General features: G+C 29.9%; 1 protein-coding gene across 7 annotated transcripts in view; it reads left to right on the top strand.

Moving 5' to 3' along the window:
- LOC117109399 (rap1 GTPase-activating protein 1-like) overlaps positions 1–22,301 on the top strand; it is a 52,510-nt gene that overhangs the window by 14,345 nt on the left and 15,864 nt on the right. For 5 of the 7 annotated variants that reach the window (XM_033251737.1, XM_033251740.1, XM_033251743.1 and 2 more), the window contains exons 2-3: positions 9,912–9,984; positions 15,845–15,934. In XM_033251737.1, coding sequence (XP_033107628.1) covers positions 9,912–9,984; positions 15,845–15,934 — 163 coding nt within the window. Of the gene's footprint in view, positions 1–1,850; positions 1,943–5,462; positions 5,729–9,911; positions 9,985–15,844; positions 15,935–22,301 lie in introns of those variants that run through there. The other 2 variants (XM_033251741.1, XM_033251739.1) reach the window with 2 other exon arrangements.

The raw sequence follows: 22,301 nt of genomic DNA, 5'->3' as shown, positions 1-22,301 counted from the left end.
GCCCTATGATCTTTGACCCCAGTTTTGGATTTTAATTATTGATTTTGTAAGCTTGATTTTCTTTTTGTTTAAGAATATCATTCACAAATTAGAGAAAAAATGAATAATGATTATAAATGTAAGAAGGCTATATCATGCATATATTATTTATATGTATAGTAATTATATTTTTTTTTCATAATTATTCACCTGTGATATTTTTACCTAATATTAAAAATTAGTATTTAGATTTGTAAAGTTTTATATAATCTCCATTTCTTAAGGTTTTTCCACACTATCAAATTTTATGTGACAAAAAAATGTGATATGCCCATATATGGGTGTAATATGTTATCATCATGCCCATATATGGGTGTAATATGATATCATCATGCCCATATTTGGGCACATTACATAAATTTGTCACATAGAGTTTGGTAGTGTGCACAGAGCTTTGATGTGTATCAACCAAACACATGGCAATATGTTGCTAGAGACTATTGATCAATAATAGAATTGGTTGCTTGAACTTTAAACTTTATGGTTTCATCACAGAGTGATATAATTAACATCACTGTATAAAGGCCTACGTGATTTTTTTTTTACCCGGAGTTCAGACATACAATGGTTTTCGTTATGTAAGCATACTGGTATTTTTTTAACCCATTATTTGTTTAACCCAACAGTGTGTAAACACTAAAGTTTAAGGTCATATATTTATAGTACAAAATATCTAGGAAAAAAAGTACATAAAATGAAAATGGCATTGGGCAAGTATTGGAAAATATCCTTTTTGCATGTACATTGTTTGATGTACTATTGTTTACCACACAAACATTTTGTGCGTTAGGTACGTTTATTTATTTTTTACAGTTGCGTATGAATCCAACTTATTGTCATCATTTGTTGTGATTGTGTGGTTCTCGTGCTAACAGAGCACATTAACAATAAAATGTGTCGGAAATCGCCATTTCTTGTTTGGCATTATAAGAAATACGTTTTGTGACAACGAAATAAATGAATTTGGTGCAGAGAGAAATGTTCTTACCAGCAGATGAAGTGGGTATATGTTGTATATTTGAACGTAAAACAGAAAGTTTGACCCAAACACAGAAAACTAGCTTATAGCTTTGCATTCAGGAACACAATGTTAAACATTTTCATAAATGCTTGTGCCACCACGATCAAGGATCAAGAAAGATGTTTTTAGATATGAAAAATATATAAATATAAAACATATTGTTTTTTAAATATATTGCAAAAGAAGCTATATGTATCTTGTTAAATTTTGTAGTTATTTTAATGATGAATATATTTTGGCACAAGGTAAACAAAATTATACCTAAAATTCAAAATTATCGCAACTTAGTATTAATATAATTTGTATACCCTATATACCAACTTGTAGACCACCAGATGTTTTTATCATTCTTTTCTAATATTCTAAGTTTTCACTTGCCAGACTGTGTTTAGTATTAATGGTTACCAAGGGGATGTACTGGTCTAGTGGACAAATTAGAGAGCCTGATTCACTGTGTCCTTGTCAAGCTGATATAATAAAAAAAAAAATCAGTCTCTTGTGGCCTTGCCTACAACCATACTAGAAACCTCAGTTTTAAATATCATAACTTTTAGCTCAAAGAAGAAGGATGATAATTGATCTCAACCCTGAATAATAAGAAAATATTTAGTTTTAATTGTAGTTTTATGATTGAGTGATTATTTAAAGGAAGATTTGAGGGTGTTTTATATAGATGATCCCTGGTTTTATTTACAAGGTGTAGGAAACCAGCTGTCAAGCCTACAGAGATTAATGTTACAGGGTCATGTTTGGGTATACTGTTATGCTGCACAGTAGGCTCAGAGGAACACTGCATATCCGGGAGTGAACAGAACAAATCTTGTTGCCATTTTTATAGCTCAAGGAAAACTCTGAACAAGAAAAATATGTTTACCAAACATGGTAGGAAAATTTTGTTTTTAATGTGTTGTGTTGTTTTTTTTTTTAAACTTCAGTTCTTTTAGGATTTGTTTTAGAGATCACTTTATAATGTAGAAAAATTGTAAACATTGTTGTGATTTTCTGATTTTGGATTTCCTGCTTCTAGGTTTACCAAGAATGTGTGTGTGGGTTGAAGACTGACTTGTTTTGTAAAAACGGGCAAGCCTCACCCTCTTTTGAGGATTAAGATCATTAATTGAGAAATAGAAATATTTTGATAAAGGATAACAAGTCATTTTGTTTGTTTACACTACTTTACTACTACAAATCTGATTATCAGTGAATTTTTTAATTAGTGTGTTATTAGTGGTCTACTGTAAACATATCCATGAGCGAAATAATGTTGCTATGGTGATAGTATCTTGTGGTAGGGTATGATATGAAATCCATTGAATTACCTTTATAAGTGTTAGGGTTTAGTTTATTATATGCTGCATACCTACTTAGCATGTAGTACACTCCAATTAAATTTACAGTATCCATAAGTCACAGTTTGCTGTTTACTGTTTATCATCTATATACCAAGATTAATCTTGTTAGGTCAAGTTTTTCAACATGAAAACTGAGCTTGGGATAAGAGATAATAGATGAAGCTAATAATACATAGTACTATAACAGAAAGCAAATAAAAACCGACCAATCAGATTAAAATCAAAGTTATAACTAGCCAATTAAAAATTAGGTAATTAAAAATTAGGTGTGTCTTATATTAAGTATATCTCTTATTATTGTTAATAAACAATGAATAATCAACAATTATTCAACAATATTATAGAAGCCTGGGATTCAATTTCACTGACTAGAACAGATAGGACAGTATTGATTATCAGATTTAATATTTTTTAATTGTCATAATTTTATGAAAAACAGACAGAAAAACACCTTATACCAAGTGGCAGATCCAAGAATTCAAAATGGGGGGGAAGACTTCGAAAATGATCAAAATTTGAATATAATTTTTTGGGGGTTTTTTTTCATTTTTTTTATTAGAAAACTTTAGGGGCAACAGGCCAGCTGGATACCCCTTGAATAAACCAATGATACCCAGTATGTATCTTATGCATCTGAGATTGGAAAGATAATAAATACAGTTTCATTAGGCCTTTAGTTAATGTATCAAAGATCTTATAAACACAAGATAGCATTCGACGCGATTTCTGCATGCAAATTCTGTAATAACACCTCTTGCAAAAGTGATTACTTTTCAACTTTGATTGCATTGACTATAGCGTACACCGCGCAACATCACATTTACATGTAACAATTAGAAGCGTTGATTTGCAATGCACGCTCTCTTTTAAACAATTGAGGAGTAAAATGTACTTGGTAACAAACTTTGACGTGACGTGAACACCTTCCATGGCAACAACTAGTGCACCTTCTCCCAAAAGTTATTACTTTTCTGCCAAATCGACGTTTCGTTTTTGTTACGCTTAAATCACAGAGAACACTATCTTCTGTTTATAAGATCTTTGGTATGTATGCTAAATTTGTGAAATAGATGACAATAAAGCATCATGATTTGAATTAGAGCATGAACACACAGCTTCTCGAATAATATCACATGAGAATTATGCGGGTTAAAGGACAAAATGTCTTTATCAGCTACCATCCATTACATGTTGTTTAATGCTGTAATGTGACTGGTTGGTCCCAAAGGGGCCCAGTCAGAAATTCCAAAAGATGAGGATGAAGAGAGAGATTCCTTTTTAATGTTTTTAAGTTCAGATTAAAATGTTTTTTGTGTACTACAGTAGTAATCTATTCATCTTCTGTTACATGTTTACTTTATAATATTTTATAACTTATTCATCTAACTTATCTTAATAATTATGACATTGTATGAGAACAAATTGTCCAGGTATTGTATCTCTATACTTTAGCAAATGGTGTGAACTTGAACTTCCAGATGGGGGCGGTCTTTAATCCATTCATGCCTATTACATAGGCCCAGTGGCTGGCCTACATTATTGTCGAAATAAATGGTACAATATGATTTATGACAAAAGTACAGTGCACTAATTAGAGTTGTAATTATGTCCTCTAATACCCATTTCACAATTAGAACAAAATGTAATAAATTGTTACATTGATATCTCCCGAGATATTCCAACCGAGATGTATCGTATTCAGAGAGATCCATCCATGTAAATTCTCATTGAAATTCATCATTGAGCAAGCCAATCCTAGGATAGGCTTAGGACTAGTGTAATGCACTTTGATGTTATAGGTTTATAAATACTACATAATAGAATAATCACAAATACATGTTTGAGAGATTTGGGGCATATGCTAGAAAAAACCCACTTTATCGTTGTAAATCAAACTGTTTTTTTCTGACAGAATCATAGCCTTATGCAATAATGTTAATCTGTTATTTAGGCCAACATATGTTTAATTTATAACTTATAAATTAAAGCCTATAACAAAATATAACAAAATATAAAATAATAAATATAATATATAGGCCTATTATGTATAATATAGATATAGATAAACTTTGTAGTAAGTAATAATAATTGTTGGTATGCACTTAGTCTGCATATATTTTCATTGATATTTGTGTATTTTGTTTCTTATTAAAACATACCTTGACACCTTTTATTTTATTATTTTGAAAGAAGATAATAAGTGTTATCTTTATCTTTATAAATTCAGCAATTTGGTTTTGTATGCCACTGTATGAGATCAGATTAACCTGTGTGTCCAAACTTTTAAGCTTAAAATGTTTTCAAACTTATACTGAATATGCATCATCTATTTTTTACACTTGTGAAAATTTATGTCATGGTGAAACAATTTGTAAAAGGGTGTGTTACAGTTACAGAAGGAAACATTTCATTTCGCTGGTAATCTTGAGTGAGACAAGTTGATTATTAAGGAACAGCTGTCCAGCTTAATTTGTTTAGATGGAATTGTTAACATACCCCTGAGTCACTAGGCCTAACCACTATTCAGACAAATTTATTAGCTCATAGGCTCGGTATGGTGAAAGTAAAAAGTGGGCTTTTTACCCCCTAAAGAAGTCATATTCATAGTATTGCACCTGGCATAGGTGTTCATTTTTATTCAAAACTTTCTTGAACATCTGGGCCTGCAGATGGTTTTGTCTTTCACTTGAGGGGGTAAAGTATGACCTTTGAACAGCTGGGTTATCGCTGCTCCAAACATGCGTGAAGATACACCATGTGCACTCATTTGCGTGTAATTCACCCCATTATTACATGAACGGCTGCCAGTGCCTTGAAACCAGAACTCAAACTTGCTTGGAACGGATCGCTTGCTGGTTATTACAGCATCATTTACTGGAGCTGAATAGCCCTCTGTTGTTGTAGCATTTACTACACCCTCTAGAGCTTTTATCTCGTGCTTAATCTACCTTTAATAGATCAACAACTTGCTTAACAATATTATTATGCTGTAAGTTACAAAGAACTTAGGAATTCTACTGATGGGTATTCTCTGTATTGAAACCAAACTCTGTTGCTTCAATTGGCGTGTGTAATCAGATTTAGAACTTGGATGTGGTCAGGCCTGACCTTTCTACCAATCATTGCCTCAGTTGGTTCTTGATTATCGTGTCGTTAGGATGTACTTGGTTGAAGAGGGAATCACTTATTCTTTTTGAGTGGAATATCCTATTCAGGGAGATACGGATCAGAATTAATGGATTTTTAGTTCAGGAATGTACAAGAAGTTATACTATCCGAAAATGAAGGAAGGTGTGAGATTAGTCAAGTATACAAAGTAAGTGCATTCCCCTAATCATTGATGATTATTTTGAGTCGGAGGGATTTCCGTTTGTGAATCAAAAGATTACATTGCAGCGTGCTTTTCATCTACTGTACTCAAGAGTTTTTTGCTATGTGGTCTGGAACGCGTTGAACACGTATGACATCTATTTTGATTTTTCTCATGATTTTCAACTTCTTTATTTTATTTTTTTCTTGGATGAATATAGATAGCTATGTGTTGTTTTTTTTCTGATGATATTATTTTAAAGTTTGAGGAACCCTAGTTATTGTAGTACCATAAATAGCAGGTAGCACATTTTACAGATTAACGTTTAATTATTCAGCAAGTATTCTTGTCCATACTGTAGAATTTTTCAGGTATTTTTTTTTTCTGTTTTTATAATATAGGCCTACATTACTCCTTAAGTTTTAGTTTCCCTATATGCCTGAAGTAATCTAAAACTTAAAGGTTGGCATAGTCTATCAATGCTTCATAGTTCTATTTTTAACATTTTTAATCATTTGTATATTTGTCTATGATATTCAATTGATAATAATAATTTTGATGTTAGGAATGTTTGTATTTATTCATAATTATGGTAGTGATGATAGTAATGATAGTAATGTCTGATAATGAAAATGAAAAGTAAATAAATGATAATATGAATTACTGTAATTATTAAACTATTTGGTAATTTCCTAAGTATATTTAATAATTTAATCTTGGATTCTTTTAATGTATTTGTACATAATAGATTTATGTCTGTAATAAAAATCTTCTTAGCCTTTGCTGTATAAAAAAATATAATAAATAAATATATGTAAATTATCTAATGTGTAATTTTTTAATTAACTTGTTGAGGGTTTACTTCAAATTTTATTGCCAAAATTATATTTAAAGAAAAATATAGAATGTTCATTTTTTACAGACCTAGTTATACATCACAACAACCATAATAGGCTCATAACTTTGCAAGTAAACTCTAGTAAACCTACAGAAAAATGTAGGACAGTGTAAATAGTTGAACCTACCCTCTTTGGATTATGAGATGAGCACTTATCCACCTAACCATAACAAGAGATCTTAAAGGAATTTATTGGTCTGCTGATTTCTAACGATTGTCATCCTTTCGAAGAGTCATTGGAACTAGGACATCATATTTTGAATCGTTATTTTAATTAGTATAAATAGACAATTAACGAATCCGAGATAATCAAACGATAGATTATAATTATTTAGTGGCCTTTTTAACCTCCTATTTAAATCGCAATATATTTTACAGAACCACAGATAATATTTATTGTAATAGATTGATGAATAATGGAATAATCCACATTTTCTCATTTCCATCATCGCAAGTAATGTATTACATTCTTTATCACAGCGGCAACAAAGATTATATCATAATTTGGAGGCGCGGATTGAATGTTGATGATGCGGTAATCTGCCAATTTTGACCCCGCATCGTTTTTGCTTTCGAAGTTAATGTGGATTTTGAACGCATTGCGGATTGTAATTACTAGTAGTAGCTTACAGAATCTTGGGAAATCTCTAGGCTATGGATGATAACGCTATGATTCCTAGGACATTGGTATGCTTTTAAGAAATTGGAACCCTGTATTATTGTCGCAACGACATGCCGTGCGTGTGGGATTCATCGTGTAACAGGGAGTAGCACAGTAACAGGGAATACCACGGTAGTTCAGTGTTTCTTTTTTTTTATGTGACTTGCTCATGTGATGTGATCATATGATAAGATAGTGTAATGTGATTATGTTATGCGATCATGTAATGTGACTTGCTCAAATGTGATGCAATCATGTGATATGATTATGTGATCATATTGTAATATGACCATGTGATGTGATCATGTGATGTGGTCATGTAATGTGATCATGTAACTAGAAATAGGATAGTTCAATGTGTTGTATTTTGTTTAATGTGACTTGCTCATGTGATGCAATCATGTGATATGATCATGTGATGTGATCATTGTAATGAAATCATGTTAATGGGACCATGTGATGTTCTGTTTTCATTGGCCTACCATTAAAATGTAAATGATTTATATTATTATTCAGCCAAACATATTTTAAACAATGTTTACATTTTGTTAATAAGAATTTTTACTTGAAATTAAAATGTTAAAGTTTATACATACCAGCTAAAGTTTTTTTTTAAATAAGGAAAACAGCTGTTAACCTAATAAAAAAATCAATAGCACTTTAATAGTTTGATTATTAAAAGTGAGAGTGAAAATTAATGAAATTGGAGTAAAGTGTATTTCTGGTTTAATTATTTTTTAAAGTGTACAATAATAATATGAATGATATCTTAAAATTTGGATTCTCTGCTTTTAACATCAAGAATCTTTCAACAAATTTTGCCCTTTTGTTCGCATTATCTCATGTCAATAATCTTAAGTGTATTCTTGTTAGATACAATCAAAAGCTATAACTTTATCAAGCGCACAAAGATCTTATGTAAACATTAAACATCTTTGTGCACTTCTGATGTATTCTGTAGTGTGATTGTTTTGCGGCACTAGTTATCCTGCGTTCAACAGCAGTTTTTTCCTAATATTTGCCTACACCCTCGAGCACAAATTACCTATTGGCTCAATAAGAAGCTTTATAAGTGAAGCAGCCTATTATTTGATGTTCATTGTGCTGAGAGAAATGAAACTAGGAATCAGAAAAGATGATCAACTTCTGCTTCTGGTTTTGTTGTTTTTATAACTTTCATATTAAAAGCTCATTCTTCAAAATCGAGGGTGGCGTACCCTGGATACATACATACATTCAATGGGAATAGAATAATGAATACATGAGTCATATACTTCATATATTTTTCATAATTTTTTATTTTCTTTTGGGACATCCATTTGCCCAATAGATAGATAATCCTTTATTCTACTATATTTTTTTCATTTATATTGTTATTGTTGCTGATTTTATATTTGCATTGAGTAACTAGAGCAAATCACTGTATCAGTAAAACATATTGTACATATTCTCTCTTTTTCATACAGTACCTGACTCTTTTTTCTATAGTAAATATAGTTATATACTTGGTTTCAACATGCAGTTCAATTTATTAAACAACTCTATCAGTATATGATTCTTCAGGTTGATATTAAAATGTTGCTTTTTACAAATATCTTGGTCATTTCAACTAGTTTCAACTTATCCGATTCTGGACATTTTTAAATTGTTTATTTAGCAAATTGTATCTATGTGTACATTTCATCGTGGTGTTTATATCGTAATGGCTGACAACTCAAACAAAATCATATAACTTTATATGATTTATGAGGAACTTGTTTTGAATTTCAAAGTGAATTTGTAAAGTCAGAGGTTAGCAGTTGTACAGTAAGCTGGTATTCAACAGTAGTGTTCTTTTATTCTTAAATTCAAAGAAATATCTGTAAGTTGGAACATATGCAGGAAGTTTTCTAACAGTTTTTTTTATTTATTGGGATATATATTAATTCTCCATTTTGTTTCATGGTTATTTTATGAATAACAGAGTTATGTAACGCAAGCAAACTAAATGCTGTTTTAACTTTCAGTTTCCTTCATAATTAATTTCTGGTATTCCTCATTGCGTCATTGAAAAAAAAAAATGAGTTCCCCGGATGCCAACTGATAACTTCATCAGGAAATGTTTAAATCCATGAGGCTTAGGGAATGTAGTTTTTTTATAGTCTCGTGAGAAAAATCATAGTTTACCGGATTTGAACTCTAAACCCTGCTACTGGAAAGTGAACATCTTACCACACCATTTAGATATATATTTATATATATATATAAGAAAAATTACTGTTTAAATCATTTAACTGTTATTTTTCTTTGTTTTTAATAACATGTTATTTATTTATGGTAAAAATTTCTACTCTATAAAGTGTTCTACCCAGCAAACACAAAACGTTCTTATCATTCGCGAATGTTATAGTTACTCTAGGTATGTCATAAAATAACGTTGTAGGAATGTTTCAATGTCATGTAGTTGTTAAATTGTGTAAGTATGTTTTTATGGTTCTACATAATAATGTTTTCAACACCAAACTGTAACATTATTATAACATTCTTATAATATAATCTTGTTAGCTAAGTATATAGGTTCTTAAATCTTTCTATTTGTGGGCAGATTTTAAACAGGATTTGATTTGATTTTTTTTTTCTCGTTTTTATAGGAGGAAGAACATGGACGTTCAACTTTTCTGTGAGGATCATGTTCCTCTGAAGCCTACATCCCCTGATGTTGATGTAAGTTGTTGCTATAGTAACATAATTATTTCCGTATAGCATATTTCATTGCAATAACCATATTTGGTCATCCTCTACAGATTTTTAGTTTTAATGATAATAAACATGAATAATTCCGACTTATATAATAATACTGACATAATTCATATCCATTGGATCAATCACATATGGAACACATACATCGCCTCTTGGGAGATAATATCATAATGTTGCATCAGGACGAACTTATAACTCCTTCGTGAAGAGACAGTGACCCATCTTAACCTCTAAACCCTGATCTTTAAATTGAAAGGTCAAATCTTTCTTCTTCCTATTATATTGTATTGGATAGTGTTTTTTTTTTTTTTTTTTTTTTTTTTTTTGTTTTTTTTTTTTTTTTTTTTTTTGTCTCTTGTTAATTAATTCAAAAATACAAACACTTTGTCCCACCATATATCGTGCATGACAAATTATGGTTTTCCCATGGTTTAGCTTCACAAAATTATTAAAACTAGAATTAATTTGTTTTGGTATGGCTTCAATACTCAACAGAAGTAATCTAAGGTAGGAACAAATCCAACAGTAAAATAACCATTGTTGACAAGACTACAGGGAAAAAACATTATTTCCATTTCTGTCTTAAGGTCATTATAGAAGTGGTAAGTGGCAACCGATGATTGTTTAATGACACTATTAAATCTGTTGTACCGCATCCATTATCTACATTGCAAGTGTGTGAGCCAATTCCCGCGAGTCGTTATAAGAGATGATAGATCTCAGTATCTCAACTGGGGGAGTTAGAACGGGGAACGAACAGATCAGTTGAACTACTTTCTCTTAGGCGACTTTTCCAATCTACGGATTAAAAAATATGACAGTTAGAAGCATGAACCACGTTCTAAGTATCTGTGTCTCCTAACTAATTGTCCGTGAAACGTACTTACTTGAATGCTTTACATGAAATGTAGGTTATTAATGTTTTTTGTGTAATTGATTCTAGTGTTACAGACTGAGCAAGAGACATTTTTGGATTGTTGATCATATTCAATTTATTACATGAATTTCAACATGAAGAAAAATTAGGTTAATTTTAGTAGAATTAGTAATGTTTGTAAATTGCTTTTGTCTCATAGCTTACATTAATTTAATTTACTAAGTAGATATCATAAAATGAAGTAAATAAGAGATAACAAATTTTATGTCATAGAATGACTTATGACAGTAAACATGTAGACACCATGCTGGAAATTTACTAGCGGCCCATTTGTTTAAGAAGCACAAAAAAAATACTTGCATTTATACTGACAACATCTTTGATTATTATGATAGCGAGTCAGTATCAATATTGTACTATTGTACTGGCACGGTTAATATTTATTTAAAAATTTCAGATTGAATAGTTGAAAAATGTTGTATGGCAGCAATTCCAAAATTTACATTATTCATTTTGTAAAGAAGACCCCTCTTTAGTTTGCAAAAGTAATCTCGAAAAGAAGCCCATCTAGAAAACAGGGCCACGTCAAAAAAAGGCTCCTAAAAAAAATAAGCTTTTCAAGGTTTTAAAGTATTATTGGAAGCAATTCAAAGGCAAGTGTTGGACCTTCAGTAGAGGATTTGGTTGATTTTGCTTCTTTTTTTTTTTTAGATTAAAAGTATTATTTCTCATACGTAGAGGAATATCAGCCTAGCTGGAGGAATATTGAAATAGATAATTAAACTCAAATTTCACTCATTTTTACATGTTATTAATAATCTTGAAAATAATTCTTTGTCTCCAGTTCTGAAATATTTAATGGATAACTATTTTGGTTGTCATCGTTGCATAAAGGTCATAGGTAACATATATTTTAGTGACGCCAAGTATTGTAAAATCGCCAAAATGCTTTATTCATCTTCAAAAAGTTAATAGTACCCATCTAATACAGCTTAAGACATTTATGGGCAATAAAAAGCAGTGCCGTGAGTATCAAATTGAAATAAAATATCATTTTGTGTTTAATTCCACATTTCATAAATGTTTTTTTGGTAATAAATATGTCCATATTTCAAGATATATATTTGTTGCCAAGATTATATTCCCTCTTATTAACCAGCAGTGAACTTAATTATTAGTACAATCACCATCCATTAGATGATATCTGGCCATCGACACGATGTTGTGTGTCTTCATACCCTTACTTTTTTGTAAAAAAAATTGTTTTTATTTTAAGGTTATTATTAAAGTTTTAAGCCTCATTACAGCTATAAATATTTAATCCAATTATTATTATTATTTAAACATTATTAAAACTTTAGATATGACTAGGAGCTTACCAGAATTTAATTACTCTTCTTTTTCCTTCTTTGCATTACATAATTCTAGGGATTTTTTTTTATATATATTTATTATTTTTAATATTTATATTTATTTTACTGTAGCTTATAATTTTAACAAATCATAGGATGTAATTGTTGATATTTTTTTTATTGTAATACTTTTATATTATGTACAGTACATTTTGTACACACGTTTCATCAATTTTATTTAATTTATTTTATTGTATCAGTTTATATATTTAAATTATTGTGAAGAATCACACCTAGTTTTAATGTCAAAGACCCCTGTATGGAGTCTTTAACAATGGAAATATCGGATTCTCCTTCATAATATTAAACTTGTGGCCAAACTCTCCCATATTATACCACGAACTACTCTGACTGACAAGTCGACCATGAGTATCAACAATCCGTTAATCCCAGCGAATGCCGTACGGAACTCATCTATATCCGTGGTCATGGTATAATTCCACAGACCAGGATTAAAGTCGTGTCATAGACCGGTGTTCATGGGATTACTGTTTCCATTACAACGTCAATGTCTTCTCGTTGTCAGCGTGGTGAAACATTTAACAGTGTAACATCAGTGGTGCTCCATCTGTTCTAGTATTTCGGCACACTCTACTTTTATATAGAATTCAAGATCAAACCCATGTCTACATTTATTGTAATTTCTTATATGATTAATTAAAAATTTAAATTATAAATTATAATAAATAATAATAATAATATTTTTTAAAGATACATATTCAAGTTTTATAATAAAATAACTGTGATAAAACAGTAATTAAAAAAAGTAATATAAAGATTAAGATACATATAAAGTAATAATATTTATATATTTAATGATAATAATTATATATTTATTATTGTCTAAGAAATAGAAATAAGTGAAGACACAGAAGATCAAGCCATTATTAACTGTATTTTTTGTCTACCCAAGCATTCGTAGTGAGAAAAATACACAACTTACCAATGAAAAATTTATTCATGCTAGTTAGAAAGCAACATACAGTACATAGCACTAAAATAAACAATTTTCAACTAATGAATAAATAAAATATTAAAATTTGAATGAAAATGTAGAGTATATCTGATGTTTCACATTTTTTTATTTGAATGATATTTATTTTTGTTAATGTTTTATATTACAATATTGCTATATAAAATTTTAATCCAAAATTTTTTAAATATCTTTATTTTTAGTACCGAATTTCCATTCTTGTATTTTATATTTCATTTCATAGTTCCAGTAATCTTAATATTTAATTACCTCCAAGATTGAAGACTAAATAAAATACTTACAGTTTTAAATTATTCCTTCAGACACCATCAATTGAAAATGTTTGTGTGAGAAAAACTATTTAAAACTCCTTTATCTCAAAAAGTAGACAGTATGATAGATTTTGTAAATGATATCACTTAAAATGTATCTCAGACAACAAGTATATATATGGTAGATAAATTGAAGTGGTCGTAGCAATATAGCTACATACAGTATTGAACAATAAATGATTCCACTGTAAGTATGTAGATATGGTACAGTATTATCACATGCATACTATTATTGAAAAAGTAGATAACAAAACTCCCTTATATTTAATAGCATTTACACTGTTCAGTGAGATGAATAAATATTAATTTTCATTATTTTTCTGTCTGATAGAAGTGTTCTGTTGTAGATGTTTTACAAAACAGGTTTCATGCCTCAGTTGGAAAAGTTTAAATTTTGGCTCTTTCCCATGAAAAGCCAAGCAAATAGATAGAATAGATTAATGCCTATTATCAACAATGGTAGACAAGTTGTTTGACTATCTTTTTTCTCACGATAATAAATCTTTGGACCATATCCAACTTCAAGTTTAAGGTTAAAAGAATCTTTCTTCAGACTGTTTAGTGTTTTTTGGGACTACGTTTTTATGGGCGTTGGTAGAAAATTGTTTTGTTTTATTGGTATTGTACACTATTCATAAACCTGTTCAAGGTTATAGCTAGGTTCTGTGGGTTTAATATGCCATAATATATAGTAAATCACAGAAAATGTCCATTAACCACTTCATAGAAAATACCATTTTGTATCTGATCATAATCCTAAAAACATTTAAATATGTTGCTATATTTTAAACCACAAGGCCACAAGGTGGCTTCGACAAAACATAACAAGTTTAAAAATGTATAAAGATGAGACTAGTTCTTCTACAGTATATTTTCTCTTCATGAAGAAATGAAGAGATAAAAAATCTAAAAAATTTCTAAAAAAATTATTATCTTAAAGATAATTATTTTTTTTTAGTTATGCCTTTACTTATCAGTAAATCACTTATCACTTATTATTCAGGCCTAACCTGGTGTAAGTATGGCGTAATATAAATGGTTTATAGTCGAATGTAACGAGTAAAGCATGTGTATTTGTTTGTTTTGGCTTAATCTCTAATTCTTTTATTTGCCAAATGTATATCTTTTCTTAGAATGCACCAAATATATCGATTGTACATCCATGCCTATGCCTGTATTACTCAATGTGCTTGAAGGTGCTTGATTATCCTCTATCCCCACCCACCCATCAGCTCCTCATCTCAAGACTTCTAGTTAAGCCACTGCCTATAGGATTTTATATGTTTTATAGGGACTTACCATGCCAAAGCCAGCATTAATGACCAACACAAGAAAATTGACTTTTTAATATATTCATATTCTCTACATTTATAAGCTTAAAAATGAAGTATGCAGTACTGCCATGTTAATAGTATTCTAATTACTCAGTATAAATTTAGTGACAATATGCTGGTTTTGGGATGACAAGCCTCGAATGTTTTTGAAAAATGGAGGTGGCCCAATTAATGATACAGGAGTGGTTAACACACCATGTTTTGGGGTTTTTTTTTTATTTGTCCGTGATATTCATCTGAATATTAGTTTACGTCTGTATGTTTGATTGAGGTTTCAATGCCACGTATTATTTTTCCAACTAAATTATTAAGGATGGTGTTGAGTCACTCGATTGTTTGAGGTTCTTTAGCCTCAAGGCAAGTGGGTACGAAATCATGACTATTTGTTTACTTTAACCAGAACACAACAGCTTCTGATTATTGTTATACTGGCTAACCTCTTGTTAGCATGTTTATTGATCATGTGACTAAGTGGGTATCACCCAGCGCGATGGTTTAGTTACGATAAAAACACCGGGACTCCTTACCGTGTTCGCTGCAACAAAAATGACTCAAATTATTTTATGGTTGGTAATAATGAGGCAATCAAAATCTGTTATTATCAGGAGTGCAATCGTAATTTTAGAAGATTAGACTATTCGTCTGCAAAGTAGATGAAAAAGTAATTCGGTATTCAAATAATCTGGTCCTTAGGATATGATAAAAATGATGGAGGATAAGGAAAATTATTCAGATATTGTCATTTATACATTTATTTATTTATTTTTTGTGTTTCTTAATGTGTTAAATTCCAGTAAAGCATTCATAGAATATTCATGAAATACTAAGTAAATGTATTATTGTTAATTTATTTTCTTTGTATTTATTATTAGTATTATTTTTTCGTTTTATTGCAGGTTGAACTAGATTTTTTTGAATTCATAACCAAAATGCAGAGTAGTCGGTTGGACGAGCAGCGTTGTTCCATGCCATTATTGGCACCAGGGGTAAGTTCTATTACAAAAGTTTAATAAGTATATCAAAATTGTTTGTTTTATATATGTCGCTTTTTCTGCGTTCCACAGTGATTCATTTTATATATATATATATATATATATATATATATATATATGTTTATTTATTTAAAAAAATTCCTTTAATGATTTATGTTTGTATTTTTTTCAATCAAATAAGGATTTACGATCAGAATTAGGCCAACCACACAAATCTAAATGAAAACCAGATCAAATTATTTTAACAGATATTTTATTTTATATTAGGTGTTCAGTATTTCATTTCAGCACAGTGGAATAGTTCCATTATAGTTACAATCTGTATATAACTTACTTTACAGACCGTGACTGTTCTAGTTTAACTAGTCATTGACCTTCCATTCTATTAAAATCTGTTTTTAATGCTGTCTTTGTAATCTTTAGCAGGATGTTTTGCGAATAGTGTCTTTTCTGGATGAATACGTATCTGTTTAAACTTTAATGAACTTCAATCGGAAATTCCAAAATAAATGTAGATTACTTTAATCCATGTTGAATAGTTACCGTACTAAATTATTATAGATTACATTTTTTCAGAAATAATCATCTCTTTCTCTGTTTAGTTTATTTGTCTTCTATGGTACTGGAAAAAAAAAATTAAATTTGAAAAAAATAAAGAATTATATTTGTTTACTTTTTTTTTTTTTATCAAATAGTAGATATGCTTGTATCTCAATCATGTTTTTACTTTGAATATCAATGCACAGCAAACAACCCAAGGGGGATATTTGGCTTTAGAAAAAAAAAGTCGTCCTCCCTCATCATTTTTCCAGCCTAGATATGGTGATAAAAACTAATATTTTTTATAGGGCCTTAGCCTTTTTCACTATACGGTAGGAAAAGACCATTATCCGACGTAGTGCAAAAATAACTAAAGATATTCAATATGATATATTCATTAATGTATAATTTTCACTAAGATTAGTTTGAAATATAAAATTTGTTTTAAAAAGTGCAACACATAAGAAAATAGAAAAAACAGATGTTGACATAAAAGTGCAACAACTCCAAACGTTTTGTACTAATTCTGCCGGAGACGCTGAATAATTTATTTAGCTTTAGGACTTTCACCACCTAAAATTATGCCTTTAAGGCCGAACAATATGGTCCATTAGGCTATTGAATTATTATTAGGAGATTTGATTATACATTTATCTGCGAATCATTTGAAAAATGAGAGTGTGAATCAAATTTCGACTAAAATTATCCAAACAAAGGAAAATTTGACATTATTTTTCAACTTAACCTTGGAGAACAATACAAGAGATTAAGATAAACTAATAAATTTTGCTTACAGAGAAATGCATGGTCAGTGCATATTGATTTTTGTAGTAATACTGTATTGTAGTGTATTAAAATAAAATTTGAAAACATCGTCTTGTCAATTAGCGATGTTTGAAAGAATGCCGACGTATTCGTGCTGGATTAGTCTGTCCACAAAAAGGAGATGCAAACGTGTTTCTTTCAAGTTATGAACGCCTGAAGGTAATATCCAAATTTGCTGTAAGTGCATCAACGGGACAATGTATTTCACCACTGCTCGAGTTACTGCCATCACCACATTAACTGATTACAGCAAAGAACTAAAAATTCAATACCATGCAAAATATTTTTTTTTTTGTGTTCCATTAAATCTCTTTGAACGTCAAGAGAAGTCTTGTATTTATTTGGTCGCCGAACTCATTTCTAAGGAGTGATTACAACATATCATCTTTCACGTAGCACTTACTTAGTAACCAGTTATTACGAGGAAAACAAAGAAGACGACAATCTTTTGTTGCAATTTCTCTACTAGTACAAATACTCGTCAAGAGCTGAATATAATAATGCTTGCATATTTTTAAATGATATTGATTTATGAGTGGTAAAAATGTTGTTTTGAGAGCATTGTTTATTAGTTATGTCATCTGTGGCCATGTTACATAAAATCATCAAAGAGTCTTGGATTACCTCTTGCAGAATGTATATGAAGCGGAAAACAAAAATGAAAATCAAATTGTTGTTAATTGAAGTTTGAACAAAATCTTTTTAGAATTGATATTTTAAAGGACACATGAAAAACAATTATTAAAAATATTAGATATGCATTACAAAAGGAATTATTGCAAAAATTTATTTAATTCTTCCAATTTTGCTGATAATAAAACACCTTATTCTTGAATTTCAATTTTTGATTACAAAATTGATTAAATATAATCAATGCATGAATAAGAATTTGTAATCTCCCCATGTATTTTTATCTTATTTCACCAATATCTAACAGTGACAAAAGTCGCCTATAATAATCTTTTCCAAATTTTTCTTTTCCTCTATTTTCTCTAGCACCTTGAGCATGTCTTCAAATGGATATGAGCACTATACAAATCTTATTTATTATTATTATTATTATTATTATTATTATTATTATTATTATTATTATTATTATTATATAATTCTTAATCTTCAAATACACTCCAAAGAACAAAAATTACAGTTCATGCAAAAAAATTTAATATATATAGCATTGGGATGTTTTGAAAGTTAGAAATCTTGTTTTACACAAATAGAATTACATTGTACAAATCATACAGAAAATCAAGCTCCTCGGTATTCCACACACGTACTCTCTGCATTATGATCACATGGCTAATCATAGTGTAGAACTCCTCGTGAACTGTAAGTGCCCTGTTTACAGGAGATATCTAAATCCTCTCTGATGATCTTCATTGAAAGGAATTTTTCGGCCTGGTTGTTATCAATGATATAGCAACATCTAACAAAGAACTGTTGCAAAGATACAGGATTGCACGTGAACAAATACCCTTCTGTACACCTGATAGCTTTTCTGACCGTAACATTTCCATGATTTCAACTGTCAGGTATTTCTGCAATCATTACAATAACAGAGAGGATCAAACAAATAGATAATTTTTTATTTGATATTTAAATGTATCAAAATATACAAGTTTAAATATTTCAAAGCTTATCATTATGTTTGTAATTTTTTTAATTTTGATTATGCAAACTTAAAAACGAGTAAGAGAGAGTATGGTGCATTTAGATTTGTGTGCGATCATACTTTCGATCAGAATGTAAAGTTTATATATTTGCTGAAATTTGCAATGATCCAATTTATTTTCTCAATTATTCCTACTGGTAATTCACAGAATTCATAAAAATATAATGTTCTGGATTTTACCTACAAAATTTTGAATTTGTTTCTACAAAGTGTAATTGTGGTGCAAATATATTTTGTAACTATTTTTTTTTTTTTTAAACAGGGCTTTCACTGAACAAAAATTTAGTAATTTCTTGATAATACTTCAATATAAAACAAATGATGATGATCTATGCATTTTGGAATTTTATTCTAATAGATGTAATGTTTGCCCCTCCTTCTAGATTAGGTTTCATATGGTCTGTGGTTTCATAATCAAGCTTATGTTTATTTAGCTATCCTGATGAAAATTCAAACGATTAGGCCTACATTTTCCCAGATATTTGTCTTAAAGTTTTATTTCCCAGACAGTTAGGAGACATGTATTATAATAATGAGTTTTCTTCATGTAGATGATTCTACCATTCGCAAATTTTGAGGGCATTCTCTTTAAGGGGCTTCCATTAAACTAGATTATAATTTTATTTGCCTTTATCCCTGCATAACCTTTGTAGTACACTCATTGGAATTAAAGTGCATTGTTAATCTGCTTTGGGGTTATTGGTATATTGGTTGATGAAGATTTTGTAAATTAATCTTGTCTATTGTTCTACTGTCGGCTACTTCAATTCAACCATTCTATGTCAAGTTCTCCAACCTTTCTGTGTCGCCTACTTGAACTTCTAACGTTTACTTCAACTTCTAAAGTTGTCTACGTACTCTCTATGTGCTGTAGTTGTTCTTTCATTTAGTTTGACCTCCTGCAGTCCACTTGTATATTATATTCTGTCGTCTGCTTCCACACCTTATTTGGTTGTCTGCTTCCAAAACTACAAATTTTGTGTGCTTTCATCTTTTCTTCTGTCGTCTGCTATATCTTTTTCAGTCATCTGCTCTCGTATCTTTTTTTCGTCTACTCTCATAGCTTTTTCTGTCGTCTGCTGTCATAACTTTCTTCTGTCATCTGCTTTTACATTTCTTTCTGTCTCCTCTTCTGTTATTTATCGCTGTCTGTACTTGTTCTCTTCTTTTGAATAAAAACAGAAATATTTTAATATTTAAAGAGATTTTTTAAAAATCATGTTTAGAAAGGATTTTAAGAGATTGTATAGTTTTATGTTTTTGTTGAGTTAATAGGCTTGAACTGTAAAATTCAGTATTTGGTTTACCTATTTATACATAAAACATCATTAGCTTTCAATGAAAAGTTAGATTGAGAAAAGAATCACATAAATAACTGAAACTCCATCCTGTAATCTTTGCATAAGCCCTTCGATTGACTGGTAATCAATTTAAGGATTTTCGTTTGAAAAAAGTCAATAAATCCGCAAAGCTCCTTTGTTTTATCCGTGTCTTATTGGAAGTTAACAACAGTGGCGTATAAACTGATGGGGCCCGAAGTTGAAGCAGGAGATCAATGATTAGGTGAGAGGCTGCAGCCTGCAAAATAAGGTGATTTGAGGTGGTTATTAATACTTGAGCATGATTTTTTTGCTTCGAACATTTTTAGTGGGGGAGGGAGAAATGACTGGATGGCGTGCACATCCCTTGATAAGCCAATGAATATATTAAATATATTTGCATATATTTTTCCAGCTTTTGCAGACTTAATTCAATAAGTTTTTATAAATATTTAAGTAATATTATCTTTAGTGTAATACTCCAAATATAAAGGGTATTGGCCTGTGGAACAATCTTCCTATTTCCATCCGAAATGCTTGTAGTACTGAAGTCTTCAAAAAACTCTTAAAAGCTCATTTATTTCCTAAATAATCCTCTTCCTAAAATAAACCTTTTCTAAGCGCCTTGTATCCTTTGGCAAAAGGCGCTATATAAATTTCTATATTATTATTATTATTATTATATGTCCTAACTACACAAAAATCTTTCAATGATTACTTTTGTGAATGGAATATGTAAGCAATGTGGTGGAACAATGTAAATTACTCTTAATTCTGCCTATTAAAACATTTTGCTTGATTTGGACTCTTCACCTACCTCTCCAAAAACAGCAAAATCCTTAATCCACTATGTATTAAAATATTTACATTATATAGGATTTCATGGTACTTGTATCAGTAACAACGAATTATTAATTTGTTTTTCTAACAAGAACCAAGAGGAGATTACCATACAGAAAGGTTACCAATGTTTAATATTGTAAACATTTGTCTAGAGACAGCTGGAGAAGCAGTTGAAAAAACAATCGAAAATAATTCATGCATGAGTATATGTTCGCGTGGCCCATTGTTCTTATCAATTAGTGCTACAGGAGTAATATACGTTTGCTTTATTACCTCGAGACATGGGCCGGAAAATTGGTGAGGCTATTGTCCATGCATTTAGCCTTTCCTTATTGAAGTATTGTGAGTAATATTTTGTTACAAAATGTGTTACATTATCACACACCTTAGAGCTGCAGTTTAAATTTTGGCATTGTGAATAGATTCATGACCAATAAGAAAACTTTCTTTTTATTTAAAACTCAAGAATTTTTTCACAAGATTTCTAGTTATATTTCCGTTATATATTTTTTTAAATATATATACCAGGTTAGCATTCAAAAAATTGAAACAAAAAGCACCTTAAAAAATTTTTTTTAACATTTTATAAATAGAAAAAAAAAATCTATAAATATTAGTTATAAAAAGAATATTAAAATGCAATAGTCTCAAGCATTGCAGGCGTCATCCGTTTTTACTGGAAACATTCTCAAATATTGTTTCATTTTTTTTTTAAATATTTTATGTAGTAGTATATTGTAGTATCTCAGTTTTTCCGGTAGTATAGTTTATAATGTTTTCTAATAGGCCTATTAGGTATTTAGTGTTTCAATTTAAAATTTTAGTTTTCCCTTTTTTTTTTTTTTTTTTTTTTTTTTTTTTGCCAGTGTATAATTAAATTTAAACAGTTTTACAGTTATATTTTACATCTAGATGTTTTCAACATAAACTTACAAAATGTATATGTATTTACCTTTTTAAGATAATATCACAATACACTAGTTGTATCCCACTATATTTTGCAGATTTATGTTTCTAGTGGGAGAAATTATTTGTTTTTATTATAAATTTTCAACATAATATATTAAAACATATTTTTTTTTATCGGAAACTCAAAAAATTCAAGTTTGTTTAATATCTCAGTGTGACGCGAGGTGCAACTCACACATTTTCTGTTTGGGAG

This window comes from Anneissia japonica, unplaced genomic scaffold (assembly GCF_011630105.1).
Source record: "Anneissia japonica isolate Jap-2015-1 unplaced genomic scaffold, ASM1163010v1 scaffold287719_len1884721_cov185, whole genome shotgun sequence".
Taxonomy (NCBI): Eukaryota; Metazoa; Echinodermata; class Crinoidea; order Comatulida; family Comatulidae; genus Anneissia; species Anneissia japonica.
The sequence above is the reverse complement of the archived record's forward strand: the minus strand, read 5'-3'. Positions and strand labels throughout refer to the sequence as shown.